Source organism: Hyalella azteca, unplaced genomic scaffold (genome assembly GCF_000764305.2).
Source record: "Hyalella azteca isolate HAZT.00-mixed unplaced genomic scaffold, Hazt_2.0.2 contig16605, whole genome shotgun sequence".
In the NCBI taxonomy this organism is placed as follows: Eukaryota; Metazoa; Arthropoda; class Malacostraca; order Amphipoda; family Hyalellidae; genus Hyalella; species Hyalella azteca.
Window position 1 is genome coordinate 170,867 of NW_025946421.1, and position 24,394 is coordinate 195,260.

At 38.4% G+C, this 24,394-nt stretch overlaps 2 protein-coding genes across 3 annotated transcripts in view; both read left to right on the forward strand.

The window, feature by feature from the left end:
* LOC108675941 (unconventional myosin IC) overlaps positions 1-1,174 on the forward strand; it is a 53,786-nt gene extending 52,612 nt beyond the window's left edge. Inside the window, exon 21 of the mRNA XM_018163997.2 lies at positions 1,023-1,174. Coding sequence (XP_018019486.1) covers positions 1,023-1,037 — 15 coding nt within the window. The 3' untranslated portion in view covers positions 1,038-1,174. The remainder of the gene's footprint in view (positions 1-1,022) is intronic.
* Positions 1,175-7,027: 5,853 nt separating this feature from the next.
* LOC108675947 lies at positions 7,028-23,913 on the forward strand. 2 transcript variants are annotated; one of them, XM_018164002.2, is made up of 2 exons: positions 7,028-8,911; positions 21,721-23,913. In XM_018164002.2, exons 1-2 carry the CDS (start codon positions 7,055-7,057, stop codon positions 22,939-22,941), a joined length of 3,078 nt encoding a protein of 1,025 aa, XP_018019491.1. In that variant the 5' UTR covers positions 7,028-7,054; the 3' UTR covers positions 22,942-23,913. The 2 variants fall into 2 exon arrangements, with proteins under 2 accessions (XP_018019491.1, XP_018019492.1); XM_018164003.2 differs by lacking the exon at positions 7,028-8,911 and adding an exon at positions 16,885-17,734.
* The last annotated feature ends 481 nt before the right edge of the window (positions 23,914-24,394 follow it).

The following is a 24,394-nucleotide window of genomic DNA, read 5'->3' on the forward strand; positions in this document are numbered from 1 at the left end:
ATCCATATCGATCCATCGTCAGTTCGCTTTTACAGTAGGTAGTTCTGGTGCTTTCGATCTGCGTATTTTGGAATCCTTGTATATTTTTAAAGAGAAGCCTAGTTTAAATGCTGCCTATAGTTCTTATCCATTAGAAATTGTGAATAGATAGGTACTTACTTTATTATTCTGCCCTTTGTCTGTAAATTTAGGTTTTTAACTTCTGTGTGTGTTTTTTTTTTTATTAACTCCAAACTAATTTTCTGCATTTATCTGTGTTCTAGATTTATCGAACTGACGATGGAGCTGGTCTCCGAAACGTTTTCAAAAGAGATATGCTAAATTTTTGTGGTGTTTTCTTCGCATTTAAATTTCTAATAAAGAAATTAATAATAAAATATTATAAAAGTACACGGAAAAAATTGAACCGGAATGGGCATGGACTGACAAGTCTGATAGACTGAGGAAATGCGCCGCTCTCGTACCGGACAGTAAAGCTATGATGTACACGAGTTGACAGGGAATTAACACGTTGACTACGATTGCTTCATCTTGTACTATTATTTCATTTTTTGTACTGTTTTTTTTAGCAGGGTTGCCAGACGGTCATTTTTTCCGGGCAAATTCCGTGATTTAGTTTTTCTCAATTGCGTTGGCTGGCTAAAATTTATGATAGGGGTACTTCCTAATTAAATTTTAAATACTGCAAAAATAAAATAAATGGAATTTTTATAGCGGAACCTACAAATAAACTAGTATATATTGAGTTATCGGCCTTTTTGGGCTTTTTATTTCTCGGATTTGGCCAATGTTAGGCAACCTGAATTATGTACCACTACGTCCTGGAGAAATACATTTCGTGGTACGCTGCGTACGCATATGTACCACTTCGGAGTCAACGTGTTAATATTTTATACTAGTAAAAGTAGATAATATAAGCTGTTATGTTCTCTTCTAAGTTTTCTCTATATTTGGTTTCCTTATGGAATATTTCTTGTTTCATTCCTGCGTCGTTTTATATTTATAGTGAATTTTTCTTCTAGGTTGGCGCTCCATAAACTGAGTTGCCATCACAGCAGCAGGCCTCGCTGCCATCACAGCAGCGGGCCTCGTTGCCATCACAGCAGCAGGCCTCGCTGCCATCACAGCAGCAGGCCTCGCTGCCATCACAGCAGCGGGCCTCGTTGCCATCACAGCAGCCTGTCTCTTATACACATCTAGATGTGTATAAGAGACAGCAGCAGCAGGCCTCGCTGCCATCACAGCAGCAGGACTCGTTGCCATCACAGCAGCGGGCCTCGCTGCCATCACAGCAGCGGGCCTCGTTGCCATCAGTGTCGCCATGTATATGTAATGTCAACAGCTATATTTTTCAAGCAGCAGAATGTCACTGCCATTTTAGCTTGTCTGTTCAGACATGAACATTTCTTTAGACAACTTGTCACGTTTCTCCCTACGTGCAACGCACTTACTTTATTATATTATTATTCTATTGTCATTATTATATCATTTTTTCCCAATCTATACCATCATCATCCTCTATGGAGACGTGTATTATTTTATATTCTCTCTCAGTTTTCGAACTCGTTCAAATTCTAAAGATAAAATTACACTTGGTCGTCTGGAATATTTCCTTATGACTTCGTATGACTTTAATCTAAATCTTTCATAAATATTAGTGTTTATTTTTCACTACGAATTGGTCTGGACTGCATCGATCAAGTTTTCTATACACATAATTTTTCTTAACCGGGAGCAATATTTATTTCCCCTAACTGAAGCAATAACTCGGTTATTGCTTCAGTCAAATTTTCCTTGACCGTGTTGTAAAAATTCATAGTTATAGTTGTTCTTTGTGTTTAAGCTGTTAATGTGTACAATATCCAAGCTTTTATGTACGTAGATACATAAATTGTTTTGACATCAGTTTTAGTTCAGGTAATAAACTCCCAGGAATTGAAGAGTCTGCGAGACTCTTATTGTGGACAAATACAAGTTCGGATAGATTTATTTCAAGACAAATTTTGGGAATTTATTTGCAATCTCTTTTCAAATTATAAGATTTTTGGGGATCAGCTTGACGTTGCAATAATGTTTTTGCAGTTTGTGGGTTACACCGACGACGTTTCTTTTGGAAGGGCGGAAATTATATATTTTATTCCTTTGGACCGTACTGTTAAAACTCGCTCAAGTACACATAGCGGCCTAAGTAAACGTAGCGGCTGATTTCATGCCTGTGATTGGTGGGTTTAGCTAGAAAAGACGTCAGTGATTGGCTGATGAAATCGAAAACTCTTAAGCGTTTTTGATACTATGAGGTCCGTAACTGACAAGGACATAAATTAAATTTAAGGGTGCCTGCCTACAAAATGATTGATCTTCAATCGAGTTTTATTTAGTAGGAAATGAACGAATGTGGTCTAGTCAAACAATAACGCATGTGGCAAATCGCAACATTTATTTTGTCAACTTCTTCATGACATTCTTTTTGTCACTGGACATTTCAACTTGAGTTTTGTGTACGAAATGCTCGCTTCTTATCTCGTGTGTAAACTGCTTTGCAGATTAATGAGCCTAACATGAGTGAGGAAATTCATTTATATTCTATATTCATAGAGCAAAATTTGTAGAAGCACGATGATCTTCAATTGCAATGTTGTGTAAGCTAGGCGATGTATTGGATTAAGATTGTTTAAACTCGCTTCTAACTTGCCGTCACTTTTTGAATTTTCTCACTGTATGTGGTTCTCAGGTTAATTATGCTGCATTATGCTGTATAATGCTGCACAATTGTCAATGATATTTTGATTTTGGCAACAGGGTGGCCCAGCGGTTAAAGTTCAGAGTACCAAGATTGGCGCAGAGAGGCGCGGGTTTGATCCCAGCTCTGTGCGCCAGTTTCTGGTCAGAATCGGCAAGGAGGCCGGGCGGTTAAGCACAGCAGAATTGTAGCAGTGAGTTGCGAGTTCGAGACCGCAATAAGCTGTTGCAATGACGATTCTGCAATGTTGAGAATCGGCGACAGGCCTAAGGCCTAATAAACGCTGGGACTGTTATACTATACTATCAGTAAACTTACGATTTTGGACGATAAGTTTGAGTAGGAGCAACTTGATGTTTGAACGTTTCTTGAAGCACTTTTTAAAACGAGTTCATCCTCGTTTTTTTTTATTGTATTGTCTACCATTTTCTTGTTCTTTGTACGATTTTCAATTTTTTGTAAACTTTTTCGCTTAATTTATGTAGCTGTAACTATAAACTGTTGAACACTCTGCCAACTGTCGGCAATGTAGGGAACTCGGAAGCATTCAATTGTCTCCTTCGATAAATACTGTTCTTCATCAGCAAAAAATAGCGTAATTATTCTGCAAAAATAGTCACTGTATAACATTATAAATTTAATTGAAGTCTATCTCACTTGTGCATACATAATTCGTTTAATGCCTTCCTGACATTAAAACGAAATACTTATATTTTTGTACTGTCAAGTGACTAAAATCAATTTTATGAGTTGATGTCTTCGTGTTATTAATGATGAAATGTCGGGGTCTGTTGATTAATGTGCCCAACATACGCCATGTTTTTGCACCCGTACTTAATTCGACGTAAGCGGAACGCTTGCGAGTGAAGTATGTACATTTCTGATGACCAAGAAAATTAGAAATTCTAGAAATCGTCCGCGGTAATGGCGTCAAGTTTATTTATTTGTAGAAGAAAATATAGATATTCGAAATTAGGAAACTGTGTGATGAACTATCCAGGGTTCCAGTGTTGTCTGCTTATAAGCATGTGAATATATTGCTGTGTTTATTATCTATAACTTAATGAATATTGCCATTAATATTCTAGTTGATACATGCCTTGCTCATGTGCCCGGTGCTGCAACTTATGCGCTTCCACCAAATATATTGAACGCGTTGTTGCTTCCATTTTATTGTATCCCTTTTATTTATTTATTTATTGAAGAAAAGTGGTTACCCCGATGGCTCGAGGAAAAGCTCCACATTGAATTTAAAAAAATTTATAAACGTTCATACCTACACACACACCTACATTGGCACATATACGAGACAAGGCATTCGATTCATAAGAACAGAGTGGCCAGTTATTATTATTTTATTACAGTGGCCTGTTATTATTATTAAGAGAGTGGCCAGAGTGGTTATTGTATTCTTCCTTTCCATTTCTCTCGTATCCGTAGCGCCACATGCAAGATTACTTCTTTCAAAGGCTCAGTGGTTAAAGTTCAGAGTACCACGATTGTAGCAGGGAGTTGCGAGTTCGAAACCGCAAAAAGCTGTGGATGCTCTGCGATGTTAAGAATCAGCAACAGGCCTACGGCCTAATAAACGCTGAAACTGCTATTATTATTATTTTTATTAATAAACCAGTACTTCCCAGTCTGTGCCGTGTAAATGCGCGACCACTGTCGGTGTCATGAGCGATATTCAGCGGCCTATTCTTAACTCTGTGAAAATTTTTGTAATTTTGACTAGATTTTACCGCAACGATTTTCGTCTGTTGCACTGGCCTCAATCGACCACTTTTAGATGCAATCCGTGCACTAGATAATGTGCTGATTATTACTGTTGATTATCTATCAATTGGGGTATCTTGCACCATGACCAATTTTCGTTGGTACAGTGTACAGTGGGGGGAAATAAATATTAGTACACTTGAAAAATCGTATTTTAATGTATGTAAGTACACAAACTTAACAGGAAAAGTGATTTAAATTATGTATAGAGACGCATAGTATTCAAAAATACTATCAAAAGAAATTAAATCTCAATGCAACAAAAAACAATGCAACATGTTCACTTTTCGGGGTGAAAAAAGTATTCGTACAAAACAATAAATCCGCATTATTTTAATTTAATACTTGGTTGAATACCCTTTATTCAGCTCAACAGACACCAGTCTATTTCTATACGTCTCGACCAATGATTTGCAGATGCTGACTGGTATTTTATACCATTCTTGGCACACCACCTTAAGATTCTCAATGTTTGTTGGGGACCTTTTCTTAATTTGAATTATATAATAATATAAGAATAATCTTATATAATATAATAGAATAATCTTTTTGAAGTTCATTGCTTATCGTTCGTTTGGTTACTTGAATTCCTGAGGCACTCAGGTGACTTTGCAGCTCTCCTCGAGTAATCTGTGGATTTTCTTGGATTTTTCGTCCCAATAATCTAGCAGATCGTGCAGAATCTTCCTAGGAGCACCTGATCGTCTTTGGTTTTCAACGCTGTCACGGGTCTTGAAGCGTCCAATGAACGAAGCAACTGTGCTAAAAGGAACATTCAAGTGGCTAGCAATCTTCCTATAACTTTCTCCTTCCTTCCAACGCGATAGAATTAGTTGTTTGTGTGGCGGTATTTGAAGATTCAAATTAAGAAAAGGTCCCCAACAAACATTGAGAATCTTAAGGTGGTGTGCCAAGAAGAATGGTATAAAATAAATACCAGTCAGCATCTGCAAATCATTGGTCGAGACGTATAGAAATAGACTGGTGTCTGTTGAGCTGAATAAAGGGTATTCAACCAAGTATTAAATTAAAATAATGCGGATTTATTGTTTTGTACGAATACTTTTTTCACCTCGAAAAGTGAACATGTTGCATTGTTTTTTGTTGCATTGAGATTTAATTTCTTTTGATAGTATTTTTGAATACTATGCGTCTCTATACATAATTTAAATCACTTTTCCTGTTAAGTTTGTGTACTTACATACATTAAAATACGATTTTTCAAGTGTACGAATATTTATTTCCCCCCACTGTACATTGCTCTAGTAAGGCTGAAATGAAAGTTCGATTGAGGATTAAAGGGGACATTGAGTTGATTATTCCCTTATGTTCGTATTTTCAAGAAGCGAAAGATGTTGTTTGTTTTAGTTGGTAGATCAAAAAGTAGATTTTTAAATGACAGCAATGCATGTCGTAATTACTGTAATTCATGATTATTAGATTTGGCTTTGATTTCTTGCCAACAAGTAACCACACTTAGGTTTAAATTTTCGAGTTGTATCCATAATACATAATTATTGTACATATGCCATTTTAAAATCTTAGTTTTAAACTTTGAAAACCTTCAGTTTATTGATAATGAAAAATGTGTACTAAAAAAATCTGTAATGCCTAATGAGGCAAGTTTTGAAGACCTGCTTTTCGATTTACAAACGCCTTTGATAAACATTGCTGGAATAATTTAGAAAACAAGCGAAAAAACTGTGAATAAATACATTCGTTCTCTTTTAATAAAATTCGTTCTCTTATTTTATGTGGGAAAATTAAATAGCTTTTTAGAAATTGTTTAGTGACGGCAATCACGAACAAATTGTATTCATATAATGAAATGACGACAATTGAGTTGATGCTTTGTTTCGATGGGAATATGCCATAAAAAACATTTCGAGTTCGCATTATTTTGCACTGTGATCAGTAGTTTTTTTAATAAAATACACCCAGAGCGTAGCTAAATTTATAAGGTAAGAGAGATAAGATATCGCGGAGAGATAAATTTATCGAGGAAACCTTATACACAATTTTTTTAGTTGCATGATTTTAATTTTTCAGAAAATATATAGCAAAGAAAAAAGTCTCCTACTTTGAGCAGAAGTTGTGAAGAAGTTTGGGAATCAAATACTAACCGTCTCACGGGTAGTATTTGATTCCCCAAACTAATCCTCTCACGATTAGTATGATAAATCGATGCATGCATTTTTGGTCAGGACCGAATATAATAAGTTAAAACAGAATACAGACAATTTATTAGTTTTGTTTTCAACCATGAGTTGAAGTAATGTGTGAATTAGTATCCGTGCAAATAGTAGTTATAAATATAAGTCAATAAGTAAGAATATAATAACACAGAATGAATATAAATGGAATATAAATAATCTAATCAGTAGGTGGTACAGAAAGTTTATAAGCTGGTACTGAAATTTGGGTGTGTACTAAAGTCAGTACAAATTCACTAGAAATCTGCGAGCACGAGCTAGGAAAAGTCTCGAAACGTGTAGCAAAACCACAGTCAACGTATCATTCTGTAAACATTGCTGGGCTATGGAGGCTGTGCATCGCGTGTTGAATTTTAACATTTTTGGACACAGAACATGGCGTTGTGAATCTATCAGCAATGGTGTTAAATCTATAGAAAACAAAAGCAACAAGTCAGTGTTGACAGATAATAATTTTGTGAATAATTCAGAGCAAGGATCAAATGATGGCTTAAAGTGTTTCACAGAGCTCTGCGGGGTCACAGGCTCCGCTGCGCTGTTATGGCTTCCACCACCGGCATCTCTGCTTCCGAAAAATCAAAGGATAAAAAATTATGACAAAAATATTCTCCTGAACATCTACCCGTCAGGTAGCAATGGACAGGATAAATTGGCTGGCCTCTGCCGAAGTGGTCAGATGGGTCCGCATCTCGTCAATATGATCTCACCAACCTTTTCACTGCCAGAATCAGCTGATCATGATGGAATTTCAGTGACTGTTTTTGACATTGCCGTTTCTTCTAAAACTTTGATGTCATTGAAAACAAAGGAAGAAATTGAGAAATTTTATGCTGATTCTATAAATTATCTTCAATCTTATATTATTAACCAGAAAACTGCTATTCACAGCAACAATAGTATCTTCCATCTTGTCTTCCGAGCATATGATGGCTACGCTCCTGCTGTGGTTGATTGCAAAAATGACCTCATTGGTTCTCCCAAGAAATATGGCAAGTGTAGGCAACAACAGAGAAATGCAAAAGAATCCTCTTCTATTGACTTCGCAGAATATGAATGCTCAACAGTAGCTTCTCCTAGCCCTAGCAACCATCAAAAATGGATAGTAACTGGCTGTCAACACTATCAAGCTGCATACCTGATGCCCACAATCAAAACTTTGCAAGTGAACATCCACAAAAATCCTCAGTCACTTTTTTACCTTGCAGCAAAAGCTTGTCAGCAGGAGGTTGTTGGTTTATGTGTTGAGTTGGATGCTTGCATCTTACCTTTCATCCATCTTCAGGTGAAAGATGGTTGTCTTTTCATATCGCTTGACTTGAAAATTCCTTCTCATCTGCAACTTAAATTGCCAAGTAACTTACCATTGATTGATGAAAACCAAGTGTGCTTTTGGACATTGAACAACAAATTATACTGCATTGTAAAAGTTTCATCTACTGAAAGTGTCTGTGAAAGCCCCAAGCCTATTGGCAAAAAAATACTTGATCACTCTACATCTGTGGACTCGGGCATTGGAAGTGATGAGTCATCCTGCAGAAATTTGCTTGCCTTGGACTCGACAGGAATTGAAGACGTCTTTGAAAACTCTGACGCTGATGTCAGCCTGGATGGTTTCAGTGATTGGTTCTACCAAAAGCTATTAACAAACTCAATTCTCCTGCATTCAAGTCTATTTGATGCTCCAAACAGCCAATCTTGTGCAATTCTAGATCAAAAACCCATCTGTGATACCAATGCTCCTATTGATACCTCTAAGCTCAATGACGGAGCTCTGTGTTGCCCCAAGTTTATTGTTAGCCAAACATTGGATAAAATTCATATTGCCATTACATGCAATACCTCACACTCGGATAACATAAAAGTAGAAGCCGAGAGTGCAGAAGTTATTCAAATTACCTTGACCAACGTCAAAACTCTTACTAAGCACTGCATCCAAATATCATCTGTTGAGCCAAATGCTCATTTTTCTGTTACTTCTGAGCCTCCAAGAAAATTTATGTGTGGCCAAAATGGTACAGCAAAGACAGAGGTCACTAAAAATATTGTCATATGTCCTGAAAAAGTTTTGGTTTCACTGCTAAAAAGCATGTCAGGAACGTGGCCGGCTGTCTGGGTAGGCCTACAGGGCAGACTCAACAAGATCTCACTGCTGCATGGTGCCCAGTCTCCGCAAGCCCAAGAGGTTGGTGTTAGCTGTACAATCTAATTTCATGGAATATAATGCAATTTTTCTTAGGGTCATTAACTGGCATCTGCACTGCAATTTTTCTAGTTGCATCATGTGCATTCAGAATAAATTATATAAGTTTGAATTCTAAATTTACTCGCTGAAACTTTGCTAAGAGACTCGGTATGGATCGAATAATTATTACTGACATTATAATAAGATTTCATTGTATTGTTGGTATTCTGATAGTTGTAAAATTGTGATGAATCCATGCGCCAACCATCAACAGACTGTAACATGAGGCAGAAAAAGCAGTGCAAGACCAATTTGTCCATTATTACCATTCTTTCCTTTACTGTAGATGTTATATTTGCCTTCAAGCTGGTCATTTATCTATAAATTAACTATGAATTGCTATCTTCACATTCTTTAAATCCATATTTTTGTTGAAGCCTTCAGTTGTTATTAATTTAGAGATATAAATGCATGGAGTTCTCTTCCAATACCTCCTCCATATGTCCTCATCCTGTATTGTGTTGCATTAAGCTTCAATTATGTATATATATGCCATCTCTCCATATTAACTGTTTGTTATTTGATTGTCTTGCTAACAGTCAGTCTTCTTGACTTGAATAAATATACACAATAAGTAAAAAGTTTGCATATTATCTTGCAAGATAATAATTTCTATTTTACCTATCCTTCAATACTCAGCTTTTGACAGCCTACACATCTCCATGTCTCCACATGCTCAAGATATTTATATTTTTGAGCTGTAAATCACACTTGCATCTTCTCATTGGCAATAAACCCAATGCAATTCACTTCTAACCTTGGATGCCATTACTCTTACCTCCTCCTTATTCAGAATCACCTTTCCCTCTGTGTTTCTTTCTCATTGTACATCTGATGCTCCACAGTTTCCTCCACACATCCCATCACACTCGAAACACTCGTCCTCTCAGTTCTCTGTTGCTTGTTTTTATTCATGCCATACAGTGTCCACCTCTGTTGCCAGCACCCATACATGCATACTTTGCCATTGCTTGTGCTACCAGGAGTAAATTCTGTGGCTAGAATAGCAGGGCTGCGGTGAGAGTAGCAGGGCTGTGGCAAGAGTGGCAGGGCTGTGGTGAGAATAGCTGGGCTGTGGCGAGAGTGGCAGGGCTGTGGCGAGAGTGGCAGGGCTGTGGTGAGAGTGGCAGGGCTGTGGCGAGAGTGGCAGGGCTGTGGTGAGAGTGACAGGGCTCTGGTGAGAATGGCAGGGCTGTGGCGAGAGTGGCAGGGCTATGGTGTTGGTGGCAGGGCAGTGTTGCGTTAATAACGCGAGAATTTTTTTTCATCAGAAACATGATATGCTGAGCGGCAAAAAAAAAAAAGATTGCTGAGCGGTTTGAACCTTGAAATGACGCGACTTTTGGTTTGCCAGATGAACTGTTTCTAGAGCTCATGATCCTGGGACAGAGGCGAAGGTGGCGCTTAACACTCGTGTCTGTTCTAGCACGCGCTCTATGATTCTCAATGACAAGCAGTGCATACGTGATCGGAAATAGCGTTTTTCTTGATAAATTTTTTAGCTGGCTCTGTCGCCAACGAAGTTGCATCAGATGCATGTTGGACTATGTAATTTTAGTGAGATTAATTCATAATCATTAACCACCCGTGTGTCACTTCTAAAATTGTACGAGTTAAGTTATCTGAGACATTCATACGTATTTTGGTAAAATGGCGTCTCGGTTAGTTAAACGGATTTATCAATAGTGTATGCATATCTCTGTTCTGAAAATTTTTTAATACGTCATAACTTATTAACTTGTGCTACATCTCATCATTTCTCAATGCCAAGAAAATAATGCATATGTTCCGCGTAGTCGTGTGGCACTCCTACCAGACGTTATCTCGAGCAAGTGCAGCTGACGTCGCTACGCTGGTCTAGTACATAACTGACTCATCTAGTACGAATGTACTGATTCGCCTAGTACGAATGTACTGACGGCCACGGATGCAAAAACGGCGTATTGGGGTGGGGAAACTCTCTATTAATGACAAGGAAAACCTTGACTTAAGCTTTTGAAACTTGGTGCAGTGAAAACAGCGACACGAGTTCATTGAATGATATTTTGAAGCGGTTATGGCAATGATATTGGTTGAAAAGGAGTTACAAGAGCGCGCTGATTGCATGGCCGGCTTATTGCGTAGTAAGTTGTGCCGGAGAAGTTGCCACTTGTCGCTATCACGTAACGCGCTGTTGCTATGGCGCTACTCCCCTCATTGTGTAACCTCCCCTTGCTCGACCTAATGTTTAAAACTCCCCTTGCTCGTCTCTTGTAGGCTGCTCTTTCCTGCAGCTACACGTCATCCTAAAGTTGCATCTGAATCTCTAGCTGAAATTATAATTAAAACATCGCGAATCATCTACAATAGAAAAAAATATAACTCAGTACTCACTGCAGTGAGCGACAGAGAGCGCATTTTCTCGTCGACGTAAACGTGAAGTCACGGACAGACGGACGGACATGGCGAGCACAATAGCGCCTTATTTCCATAAATGAGAAAATGCTCTAATCAGCACCAGCTTAGGCTTCATGGCGAGTTAGACTGAAATGGATTTAACGTTTCGACACACGTCAGAAACTGCGGCGCTTGCGGAGCATGCAATTATTCTTTTGTTGGCATTTTAAGTAAATTTGTCGTCCTTTTCTTATATTACACCTTAATTTTAATATATCGGTATACATATGACAACGCTCGTGTGATCAAATCATTCCTGTTGCGACAGCACTAGACTCCTGCGTTTGGTATTTTTTTTAATCCGAGACGAGACGAGACGAGACAACAGGCTCTGTCCCGGTTCGCAATAAAAACCGGGACAATTTTCAGCCTTCTGTTGGAATTCCGGGACGATACCGAGACGAGACGAGACGTCCCGGTTAAAATAGGTACCTTAAATAAAGTCCGGGACAGAAGTCTTGTCTCGGTTCATACGTTTATTCCGGGACAAATTTTACCCTCTGTCCCGTTATTTTTTTCCCGGAATTTTCTCGTCTCGTTTCGTCTGTCCCGGTTCATTTCGAGAAAATTATTTCGAGACGCAGGAGTCTAGACAGCACGTCTTCCATTGTACGGCGCGTGATTCCGTCTTGCAAGGTCAATCACGCGATATTGCATTGCTTTTCTTGCTCGTTTGATGTGGCTATGTCATCTCTTCTTTTCTTTGTCATTAATATGCAAATTATATTGGACTAAGAGCTTTTGCCGTAATTATAATCAATTGTATGGTGCCGATACTTGCGTCGTCCTCGGCAAGAATCCATATCATCGGTTTGAATAAAATGGCATACGATAAATGATGCCAATTCTTCGACTATTCACGGAATGATGCTATTAAACTCGAAATATTTAATATTTCTATCTTAACACGCATAAACTATCGTTAGGTGATAGTTCATCATTAATGGAGATAACAATTGTATAGTCATATGTAGCATATGTGATGTCGTCTGCATGCAAGTTAAGTTCTGAGGCAACTGTAAATTGAGTGCCATGTGTGTGAGTGTGAAGCCTCATTTTGAATCATGGATACCATCGTGACATACTACGTGCCCCTGTCAGGAGCACAAAAAGTCTGTTTTCGCCTACAGCTCGCCTACACTAATGAGGTCTATAGCATCATACATTGACAAGTCTAAATTAGGAGTTCAAAAACCTTAATATCTGAGCAACGCTTGATTACCTTCCAACGCCGGATTAACTTTTATTCTAAATTAACCCAACAGAATGAGTATTTACGATTATAAGAGTTCGTAAAACGTAGTGTTATAATTATTACGATGCATTGTAATAATTTTGCTAAATGGTGTAATATTTAAACGGCGCAACGTATCATTTCTTCAGAGTTAGTTAATTATAGTAGGATACCGGTAACTAAAATGATTACAAGATTGATTTCCTCATCTAAACAATCATGTTTCCGCCTCTCTGTATCTTTTTGTTGATCTCAATGTATTTTAACCACATTTTTAGTGCTTCAGCATTGGAGACTGTGTGATCCATCAGCTTAAAGCCGCTGTTGGATATACGTACACGAATCTTGACGCCATCAGGCTCAGTGTTATCACTGGTGCGTTCAGGCTAAGAATTCTATTTCTGTTGATACGCAAGCAAATAATGCAACCAAATGAATAGAAAATCTCAGGAGTTGGTAATATAATTAGTTTTTTTTTATTAGATTACGTGAATTTTTGTATTTTTGTGATTTTTCCATTTGATATTAACATTGGAGCGAGTCTATTAGTTTGCCCTCCATGAATATTTCATTCAATCGTAAAAGAACGATTTATGGTGTCCATAAATGTTTGCTACTCACTTTGGTAAATTGAGGTGAAATAAAGATGGAATTTTTCTTCGTCGTAATAAAACACGTAAATTATGAATATATTAGCTTGAGAAAAAATATCCATCGAGAAAGGTAAGAATACTACAAAGATTAGCAAATAAATTTCCGTAGCCCTCACCACATCGGGTAGCATGGAGTCGTAATATCAGGAATTATCATTAAGATAGAAGTTTTCCTAAGATGCGCATTCATGCTTGTTTACACTGCAGTTGATGACTTGTCTTTGTTGTGTACCTGTTGCTGGTGACGGGTGACACAATCCTGATAGTGTTATCTTACGTCGCGCGGTCAGAATCACACGCATTGAAGTTATTGTGGGTCGATGATTATAAGCGCACCGAATGCAAGGTGGTCATTATTATAACTATAATTAGGAAGATTTTTGTCTCAACGGGGAATTTCCGTAAGGTCAATAGCAAAGTTCAGCAGCATCAGTGCTGACAATTGATACGTTTCTTCAATCAAGAAGTCTCGGGCGCTCGAAATACAAAGGAAAAATTTCTTTGCGAAGAAGCTTCACCCGTTGGGCTCGTCTCATCGAATACTTCGAGTCCGATCGTGGAAGATCCCTGATAGTATATTGAAAGAGGATTTTTATGTTAAGAATCCTCAAAGAGGATATTTATTCATATGAAATTTACATATTGAGTTGTCCTTGCAAATTTATGTTAGGCACTTTGACATAGGGAACAAGAATTTTCTGTTCTAGATGTACAATTAAGAACTTTCGTGTAATTGATGCTTATTTGAGCAATGCACGAGTAACAGTGTAGCAACTATTTTCCTTATCTCCATTCTTAATTCGTTCATGATAAGGAAGGTTGATTATTCCGATATCGGGATACTCATCCTTTAGTGTTCAGTCTAAGTTGACTAAGGTCGAACCTACCTGACTTCCGCCTGTATTAAAGTACTTGGAGCGGATGGTACGGTAACTCATATATTACTGGTAATATACATATATAAAATCATATATTACTTGATCGTGCATGTTTAATCGGTGCTCGATACTCAACGCTTGTTTTAAAACGATCTAATCTACGTTAAACGTCTTCAAGTGGTCTACAATTTATCCCTACTCGTTGCAGATGATTTTTTTTCGTGACCGTCCACATCTTCATGATGAATGTCGTGCCATCATTAGCTGTAGAAGTCTTCCATTTGAACATTCCTGAGCGCTTTACATTTTTTTTCTCTCCACCATTGTCTGCTAATAACGAAATATAAGGCCGGAACGTGTATAATGAAAATAAAAATGAGTTTATTATTATTTTTTTTAATATACTTGAAAGGTTGTTTGAATTCCTGTCAATTCATGCAGTGAACCGTATCAGAGTCGCGTCACATTGGGTGCCAAAATGAAATTCAATGTTGGCAATTAAGCAAGAGTTCTCAGTTTACGCTCACAAGGGCCGATGAATCGATTTTACATGAATTTAGGATTGATTTTGACTGTGAATTTTAATGCTTTAAAACAATTTGAAAGCTGTTACCTCTCTTCTGGATCGCGCTAGGTAGTAGTTTTAACGACTATAGGCCTTCTTTTTAATTATTTTGTTCAGGATATGAGGAGGCTTACGATCTTTTGAAAAAAACACAGATTTTAACTCGGAATTTCATTCCATCACTTAGTTAATGTTTTTAACTGTTCGAATTAAGTCATTGCGTCGTAAATTTATGATTGTTAAAAATTGTATCAGAACGTCTTTAATATTTGAATTGTTCGAATTACATCAGTGCACCAGTAACAGATGGAGATTTGGTCCGTGAGGAAGAAATGCCACGTAATCGTGGCGAATGATTACGGCGGCTTTAAGTCTCCATTTTTTCTAGCCCAGAACGAATAATAATAACGTTGATTGGTGAGTGGATTCTGTAATTATTGTTGTAGAACATTAATGTCTCTGTCATTTGTTTTGCCATCTTTCACCGTATTTTTGTGGTCACTTTACTCTCTTTCATGTGTCCTTGCGACAAGTTTGTGTCGTTGCTTGCTCTCTAATATTTTGTTGAGATCTGGGTTCTCTTTGACCTGCTTTGAGCAGCTCTCTACATTGGCCCGGCCCTTCCCTCTCTCTCTCTCTCTCTACCCTCACCGTCTCCATCGCGGCTGCTATGGCTAAAACAGTCGTCCTCTCTCTCTCTACCCTCTCTCTACCCTCTCTCTACCCCTCTCTTTACCCTCTCTCTCTCTACCCTCTCTACCTCTCTCTTCCCTCTCTCTCTCTCTCTCTCTACCCTCACCGTCTCCATCGCGGCTGCTATGGCTAAAACAGTCATCCGTTCGATACCTCGAGAGACGCTTGCCGTCTGCTTCCTCTTCTCAACCACAATTTGTGCACGTAGATGATTGCGTTCCTTTAGATATTTCAGTTCATATATTTGGTATAATCGTTGCTCTATCCGTTTAAGCATTTTTTACGTCATTCACGTGTTGAATCACTATTTACCACATTGCGGTGCTTTAGTACAAGTGTAACACTAGCAAAGTTTCTCCTCCTGTCTTTGTCTTGCGGAATCTGTTTAAATTTTTAAGCAAGTAATTCAATGTGGAAAAGAGGCGCCTCGTGTCTTCGTTTAGTAGATATGCGCTATTTTTTCGTTCTTATACCAAGCAAAATATACATGAAGCTATTACGCCTACAAAAGGTAAAATGTCCTTGATTCAATATTGCGAGGCTGTGCTCATCGATCGCAACCTCTGCGTTCCTTTCTGAATATTCAAGAAGCTTCTCAATATCATAGCCCTTTTAGATTCTTTTTTATTTTGAAGAATTTCGTCGTTTCACTTTCACTCTCCACCTGAAGTAATATAAAAGTAATTCGCAAGGTAGGCAAAGTAGTTGAATGTTTAAAATTGGTCAAGTGTCAAGTATTTTCTTTGGTCGTTATGTGATTTATTTGTGATACCGGAAACTTATTTTGACAACATTAATGTTGGTGTCGTTTTGTTAGCGGTGCTGCTGAAATATTTACATACCAAAATATCCAAAACTATTCAAAATATTCGGCGCAATCGTCAAATTCGTTTTTCATAAATATTTGTTGAATGCGAGGTTTGTTGTCAGAATTAACTGCCGTTTATGCTTTACACTTGAAGGCAAACCGCAAGTTAATTCGGGCAACGTTCTTATAACTGAAAGTTTAACATAAAATCGTTTTAAATACCTACATTTTTACCGTGATGACGCTCGCTTGAATAGATCACAGTTTTAATCAAATGCGTCGGTCTTCCGACGTTACTCTGGAGATTCTCAAGATTCTCAGCTCGCTGCATGATCACTTCGTATTGAAACTGGCAAGGCTTTTGCGAACTCTCTACCTGAAGTTTTTACCGACGCTTTAATCGTCAAAAAATATGAAGTAGAATTTGATTGAAATGAACATCAAATATAATTTGGGCTTTCGGCCGCTTAATTTTGAATAGTTTGTGCCGGTCTATGAATAACTCGGTAATATATTTCCATTGTCATCTCCTAGCCACTTGTGGAGCAGTCAGCGAGACCCCAGATTAATGTCTTTGCTCAAAGTGTTCACCTCTGAGACATATGCTTTCATTTCTTTAACGTTCGTTTAGGATTATTTTCCTATTGTCTGTCCACAGAAATGTGTTGGGATTCCTAACTTTTGCAGTGAAAATGCCAATCGATAGATTGCCTTTCGCATAGATTGGCCGTTAACAAATTGATTATATATAAAGCTTTAATTTCCTTGTAAGTTTATAGTTGAAGTTCAAGTTTCATAAATTTAGTACAATTTACTGATTGAGAACCGCGCAGTAAGTTCAAGTTAAATGTGCGTAAAATCGATGGACTGGAATGCCTGGAATCCGTTCTCAAATTCCTTGTGTATTAGATTACGTCTGGGAAAGACCAATTATTTAACTAAATATTCGAGTGACGCCTTAATTAGACGATTGTCATATGAAAGATCTCTTTGATATTTACTGTGTATTTCTGTGAACCATGGCCCCTGGTTATCGGACTGCTGTGCTTTATCGGACGTAATAGAAAGTGAAATGATCTCAGTGAATGAAAGATGTCATAGTCGGAAACTAGGCTTTTAGTTCACTTCCCTGACTTTCGTTTGGCATGGTCAGAAAAACATAAATTTGTTTGCCAGTAAAAAACAGAAACGCAACCATTCTAGTGCAGTGAGCAAAGCGACATCAGAGGTATAAACCAAATTCTTCGCAATATCAGTGATGGGAACTCACTTCGGTTTCATCGTACTGTTATGTTAAAATTTGGGATAACTACAGCAACGGTGTATTATTTCAATAAATTTAGCAGCGTTCAATAATTTCGACTGATCTCCTTTGTTGCGATCATCGGATGCGCGCGATGTCAGTAGGCGCAGTGCTTGTTGAGAGCGTCGCGGCGCCGCTATACGGCGCACTGCGATCCCTCGTTGTGCTGCTGCTCCGTCCCTCCTGGTATCAGGTATACCGTCCCTCGTATACCATTGCTAATTTATTATAAATTTGTAACTATCACTCTTAGGCCAGCGTGATTTATATTACTAGGAGTGGCTTTGTTTTAATGACGTAAAATAATTGTGAGTGATGAGAACATCATTTACTATTGCTAATTTATTACAAATTTTTAACTATTTCTCACTTACAGGCCAGCATGATTCATAGTATTAGGAATATCTCTGTTCTAATGATGTAGTAAAATAATTGTGAGTGATGAGAACTTCATCATTTCAAGGAAGAATTTGTCCCTGAGGTGTGCTTCTGTTTGTGTGGTAACGTTTGCTTGATGCGCGTGCATTGCAAAATACTGTATGCAAACTACTATAGCCGACTAGATCTCTCTTTACATCAATAGCCAGCAGACGTTACACAGTCTTGCATTTTAATGCATGTTATTGTCGTGTTCTTCAAGGCGCACCAACCTTAGTAGAATTCCTAACAAATATTGCTTATAAAATGTTATGCAGGAGCACCAGACTCTCTGGGCAAACTCTGGAATTAACTTCACCGTCGTGATGAGGAAAGCTTTTGGTCTATAATGTGTACTTGAACAAAAATTGTTAGGTATGACATGATTTATTTAAACCATACTATTTGGTCTATCACATGCACTTAAACAAAATAATTTGGTCTATTGCGTGCACTTAAGCAAGATAATATTTTTACATTCCTCTTATTATGTTGTTTACTATTACTATTCTCTTATATGTTTATTATTTTACATTCCCATTTCCTTTACATTCCAATTCCCCTAGCTAAGAAAACCCTCATGTTCTTAGCTCTAAGTGCAGTTCGAAGCTAGCGCACATGTGATGATAAATCGCCCACATAGCTCATATGATATGATAGAAATAAATAGTGAATTTAATGCAAGACGTGAATGCAAGTATGAGCTTGCCTTAAAATGACCGCGGTTCTGCATAAGTACTTTAATAAAACCGTAATATGTTTGTACTCAATCCGGGAATATTAGTTTACTGTGCTGATTGTAGTTTCGCTGCGGGAAAATTAACTTTATTCTGGTTAAAGCTTTCCTGCACTGGTATAACTGCTACAATTGTCCTGCCCTCTTATTTAAATTCAAGTTTGACTGATAACCGGAGAATGGCTTTTATTAATAATTTTCGCTCTTGATTTTCAACAAGTGACACAAATGTTGAGCGAGTCGAACTCGGCCAAAATTGTACTCCGCCCCCTTTTTAGAAAATTGGTCCAAGTTAAAAAAAAAATTAGTTCAGCACTAAAATATATCGGAAGGCTACCAATGCTGGGAAGTCTCTAAACTCTGTCACTGAATGTCCACAGCGCCACACGAAGAGCGCAATACGCGCCCTTACCCAATGATCTTTCGAAACCTGATCATTTTAGAGTGATTTAGGAACTGAACTAAGAAATTGCAAACAGATCTTGGTCAATAATGGGTTTGCCGGTTCGATTATGGTCAAGGAAATCTCAAAGCTTGGATCGAACCAAAACAGACTCAACGAACCAGACCAAATGGAAATGGAACCACTATCTGTTACAAGAATCAAATAATAAAAAATTCTTCAATCCAGCGCTCATAAAATAATATTGTGAGCTCAAATAATAACAATCGAACCATTAAAAAAACGAACCTATTGGTTTTCTCAATCGAAAAAACGAACCTATAGGGTTTTTTCAATCGAACCTATAAAAACGAGAAAATCTTGAACCCTATTGTGAACGACAACCCCTCCCCTCAAAAGAACGCGAGTTTTCCAGTAGACCAATATGTAGTCTCTTCTGTATTAAAAAAGGTTGTAGATATCTAAGTATGGGCTCACGACTACGATACTGAGCCGTATTTCGCCTACCACCTTCAGTCTGGAGGACTGAAGAATCACCTGATGGAGGCCTACAACGAGACCATCACTCGCACGGTCCTGGAGGAGTGCCTCAACGTCGTCATGCAGTGCCCCGTCGCTAGCACCAGCATCGTCATGCGATGCTGCGACTCCATTCGACTCGCGATAGCTGAATCTCTCAGCATTAGGAATAGGACTCCAGCCGTCGATATTCAAACTACCGTATATATTTGTCAGATCTTTGAGACTGCTTTCCGAGTAATTTTCGGGCCTCAATTTTCGAGTAATATCATACTTACATAATTTTTTACGCATGTCGAACCAAATTTCATTACTCAATGCGTCTTATAAACTTGATAATGAATGTTGATGCATTCGAAAAATTATTGTTCAATTGTAAAAATGAATACGATAAATTATCCTATAACTCATTCTATGGTCTTCAATCAAATTATGAAATAACAAATTCAGCCATCCTTTATTTATATTTTAATCAAATTAAATTAGCGCGTTCTTTCGTAATGTTCGGTGTTTCTAGAGGTTATATTGGCCACTCTAGTCCCTCTAGCTAGAGCTTTATCAACAACTATTATCGTGATTATTTGTTTGTTGTTCAACCTGTTATATTTTCTCTTCGACGATAGATGTAACCAGGAACCAACGCGAACTAGTTTTTATTAATTGCCGAGATGATTTAAGCTTTTTTTTCTTCTGACATTGAATCTAGATACCAAGCCTACAAATAATGTTATTATAGACGACTAGTACCGTAATTTATTCCTAGACACTGGAATAAGATGTCGTGTGTTGATTATTTTATCTATTGACCGTTCTGTTGCTGGCTGGTGCTGCATGCAACGCGCCTCCGGTGACCTCGGCATGGCCCTGACTACCAGCCTGGGCAAGACATCGCGTGTGTCAATATGTGCCCTAATTTGATTTTAATCTATATCATGCGTACTTAATTTACAATAGCGTTCGTCTCGGCCGTTCTTAGCCAAATTTAGTGCTAAAGTTGCTGGTGGAACGGAGGTAGCGTTCGTCGCAGCTGTTGTTAGTCAAATTTAGTGCCTGAGTTGGATTTGGGACAGTGTCAGCATTCGTCTCGGCTGTTTTTGGCGTCTTTGCTTTCAAAATGCGCCACAAATTTTTAACCCTGTTAACGCACAAATGTTCAGGAGAGCAAAGATATAAATCAATATTGTTATTTGGCCGCTATAGCCTCCAATTTTGTGTAAACACCTCCGGCTTAAAGCGTAGAAATATCGGCTTGATTGTGCACTTCCTGACGCTCGATTGATAATTAATCAATACACTGATTATTAACTAATCAAACATTTCGAGCGTTGTCTACCATGAGTTATTGGTAAAACTGCTGACATTTTTCTTATCGTTTTTAATAGTTACATAGTTGAATGGAAATCAGTTGCTGATCTATCCCTGTGAACAATTTTACCCACTTAGTCAGATCGATCTTAAGCTTATAGCTATTTATTATTAAGTGGTTATTTCTATTGTCTCACGCAATACATTAAGTATTTTTACAATCCAAATACCGTATGTTCTTTCCAAGTCTTTCAAGTTCAGCTCGCCCATCAAAAAACATTTGAGCTTTAGCTTCATTATAAGTCATGTAGGGTTAAGCATTCCTACAGAAGCATTGTTCATGAACGCTTGCTTCATCACAGAGCACGCGATGTCGACTGGGGGTCTGAGTCGTTTGGTTTAGTTGTTACACGGACATGATTTCCTACACTTCCCTTCTGTCTACCGTGCGGGCTGCCGACGTCTCTTGTCTGTGACCTTGTTAGAATGTCTTGGTCTCTGTTGCTGTATCTTGTCTTTGCTCTTCGTCTCTGGAAGATGCTGTCGTTGCCTTTACACCTCGCTAGCTTTAGTACATCTGCCTTTACTCCTCGCTAGCTATAGTGCACCGGTTTCTTTACTCCTCGCTAGCTTTAGTACACTGGTTTCTTTAACCTTACGTTGGTCATGCAGGATAATTTTTTTTACTAACAGGGCTTTTTAACGCAGGTATTCTTTGCATCGATTGTGTTGTATCCAGCCTTATTTTTGCAATATTAATGTAAAGTGTCCCGTTGCTAATGGTTACTTTATTTTACAGAATGTGGAGCCGGTGTGCATGGTGCAGCCTGCCAGCGTTGATGGTGGTTCATCCAGCACAGGCGATTGTCAGTCGACAAACTTCTCCGCTGTCGAAGAGCCGCCTCACGACCAAAACGACAAGAATGAAGTCATTGATTCGCATCAAAATGACGAGTCAGAGCCAAAGGTCCAAGTGAACTTGAATAAAAAGAAAAAGATAGGGAAGCTCGTTGCCCCACCACAAGATTCGAGTGAGGATGCCGTCAGCAACGGAGGTGATAGAGCAACTATTGATGATGAGAAACTTGGTGATTCAAAAATCGAAGAGGCTGTGAAATTTTCAGCTAGTCCCATTAAGAATAAGGAAAGGAGAGAAGGAAAACAGTTCTTTGACGTTTCGATAGCTTCCAGCAACTCCAAACGATGCCGGCGAAGTAGCGAGTGTTTGATTGGTTCTACGTACGACACGAAAAAGTTTTCTGGCCGGGACGGTGAAACGTTTGCGACGCGGCCTAAGAGTATCCTGAAGAGAAGAGGAAGGTCGTACAGTGAGAGCCACATAGGGAGCCTTGAAGAATGCCTTGGCGAAGAGCTTCTCGGGAAATACGGAAGCGTTGAAGAGGCCCTTGTTGGAGAGTACGGGTGTCTGGAAAGCTTGCTTGAGGAGTGTGGCTGGGGAGAGGACGGCGACGACGGGGCATTCTTCAAGTCGGACGATCTCGAGTCCAGTGAGGGAAGCAAAAAAAGCGTTCGTTTTAGTGAGACAAGTCAGACGCATTTGTTCATGTCCAAAGCTTCTATTCTCAACCAGCTAGCAAACGATGACAAGAAAGCCATGCGTCAGAAGATGAAAGACCTCAAGAAGAAACAGCGAAGTGAGAAAAGATCTGCTCACAAGAGCGGTAGTTCGCCAGGAAGCCCTCGTCGAAGTTTCGATAGCTCCTACCGTAGCAACGGCGGCTACAGCTCTCATGATGAGGGTGTGACCACTGAGGAGAGCGATGGCTGTGAACTGCTGTCCAGTAGTTGTGAGACCACCGATAACACCACGACTGAGGAGGATACAGACACCGAGAAAGAGCCTCCAGCGAAGACGACCATCATGGAGAAAAGCGTGTACCTCTCTTGCATTAAAAAGAACCAGAACTTCGGCGCCGGCAGAAAACGTGGAAGGAAATGCAACAAGAAGCGTGTTGAGCTCACTAACAACATGATTTTCCAGCTCGACATGGAAGCTTAGAGTCGCAGCGTCACTCTTATTTAGACCTAGATAAGGGTTACATTTTTCTAGTATCTTTTCTTTTTTGTTTGTTCTCATTAAGTTAATCCCTCTCTAGACTTCATTAGTATTTAATCATGGGTTCTGTTGATTGTTTTAAGAGTATTAAACTAAGTTTAAGGAACATATGCTTTACCCCTAAATGAATCACGATTTTACTTGAAAAATTTATGTAATTTTCCTGCCTATTATTGCGAAATTTTGGGCTTAAACAAAGATTGATACTGAAGCTAGTTCATTTAGAAATTTTGTTTAATCATTTCTGTTGATGTTCCTCTTCATCCAGAAATCGTGTTTTACTGTATTGAATATTTAATATTTCAGCGTTTTTGTGATCTTTACTTTTTGTTGCACTAATAAAATTTCACGGATCATTGCGATGCTTTTGATTCGGTATGAGCTTGCGATGTGGCTAATAGAGAAGCTTATCAATGTGAATTTCTTATAACCAACACTTTTAGTTTTTATTTGCAAGGAACCAACGAAGTTTAACATGCATAAAAAATGACGTCAGCTTTCAGTTATGTTACGCTCCAAGACTTGCCGAATTATGTTTATCTTTCTAACTTATGTCTTCATTTCGGATTACGTATATCTATCACTTGTACCAAACAATTGATTCTCATCGTTCCATAGTCCCAAGACGTTTATTTCATTTTGTTATTATTTGTGTTCGTTGGATTCTTGCGTTTGAGTTCCTGGAACTTTTTTTGTCAATTTTTTTTTATCTTTATAAGTGAAGATGCTTTGCATTTGGTGTATCATAGATAACAGCATCTTCAGCCAGTTTGAGGAGACGACATGGGAGTAGCAGGAGTTCTTGGGGTTCAGTAGGTCGGTAGTGTAACGAGCGCTCTGTCAGATTTTCCTCTAACAATACAATGTTAGAAAAAACGGTGAAAAAACGGTCCCACTGGCGTTCTAGTGGCCGGTCGCCCCGTGAAAATAAACTGTTTCACCGTTTTTATCAGATGTTTTACGGATTTATAGTGTTTCGCCGTTTTAATAACATGTTTTACGGTTTTGTAGTGTAAAACTAGAATAAAAACGGCGACACGGTGTTTCTTTTCACGTGTCGACCGGCCACTGAAACGTCGGTAATACCGTTAACGGTAATTTTTCTAACAGTGTACAATGCAAGATCTGATGGAGTGTTTGTTACTATTTAGTGTTTAGTCATGACTCCTAAGTTGAATGATGCGCTCACTTAAAGTTTATGGTAGCATTCTCGGCTTGAAATCCTCAACACAGTTTATATTTTGCAATAAATATATAATAAATCGTGAGTTCGACTTCAGTTCTTTTAACCTTTTGTATTTTCTCAAATTGACTTCAAATTTTAGAAATGCCAGCTTCTGAGGGACGTAAGTGTAGAGGACTTTTGATGAAATCAGCAAAGAGCACAGCACACGTT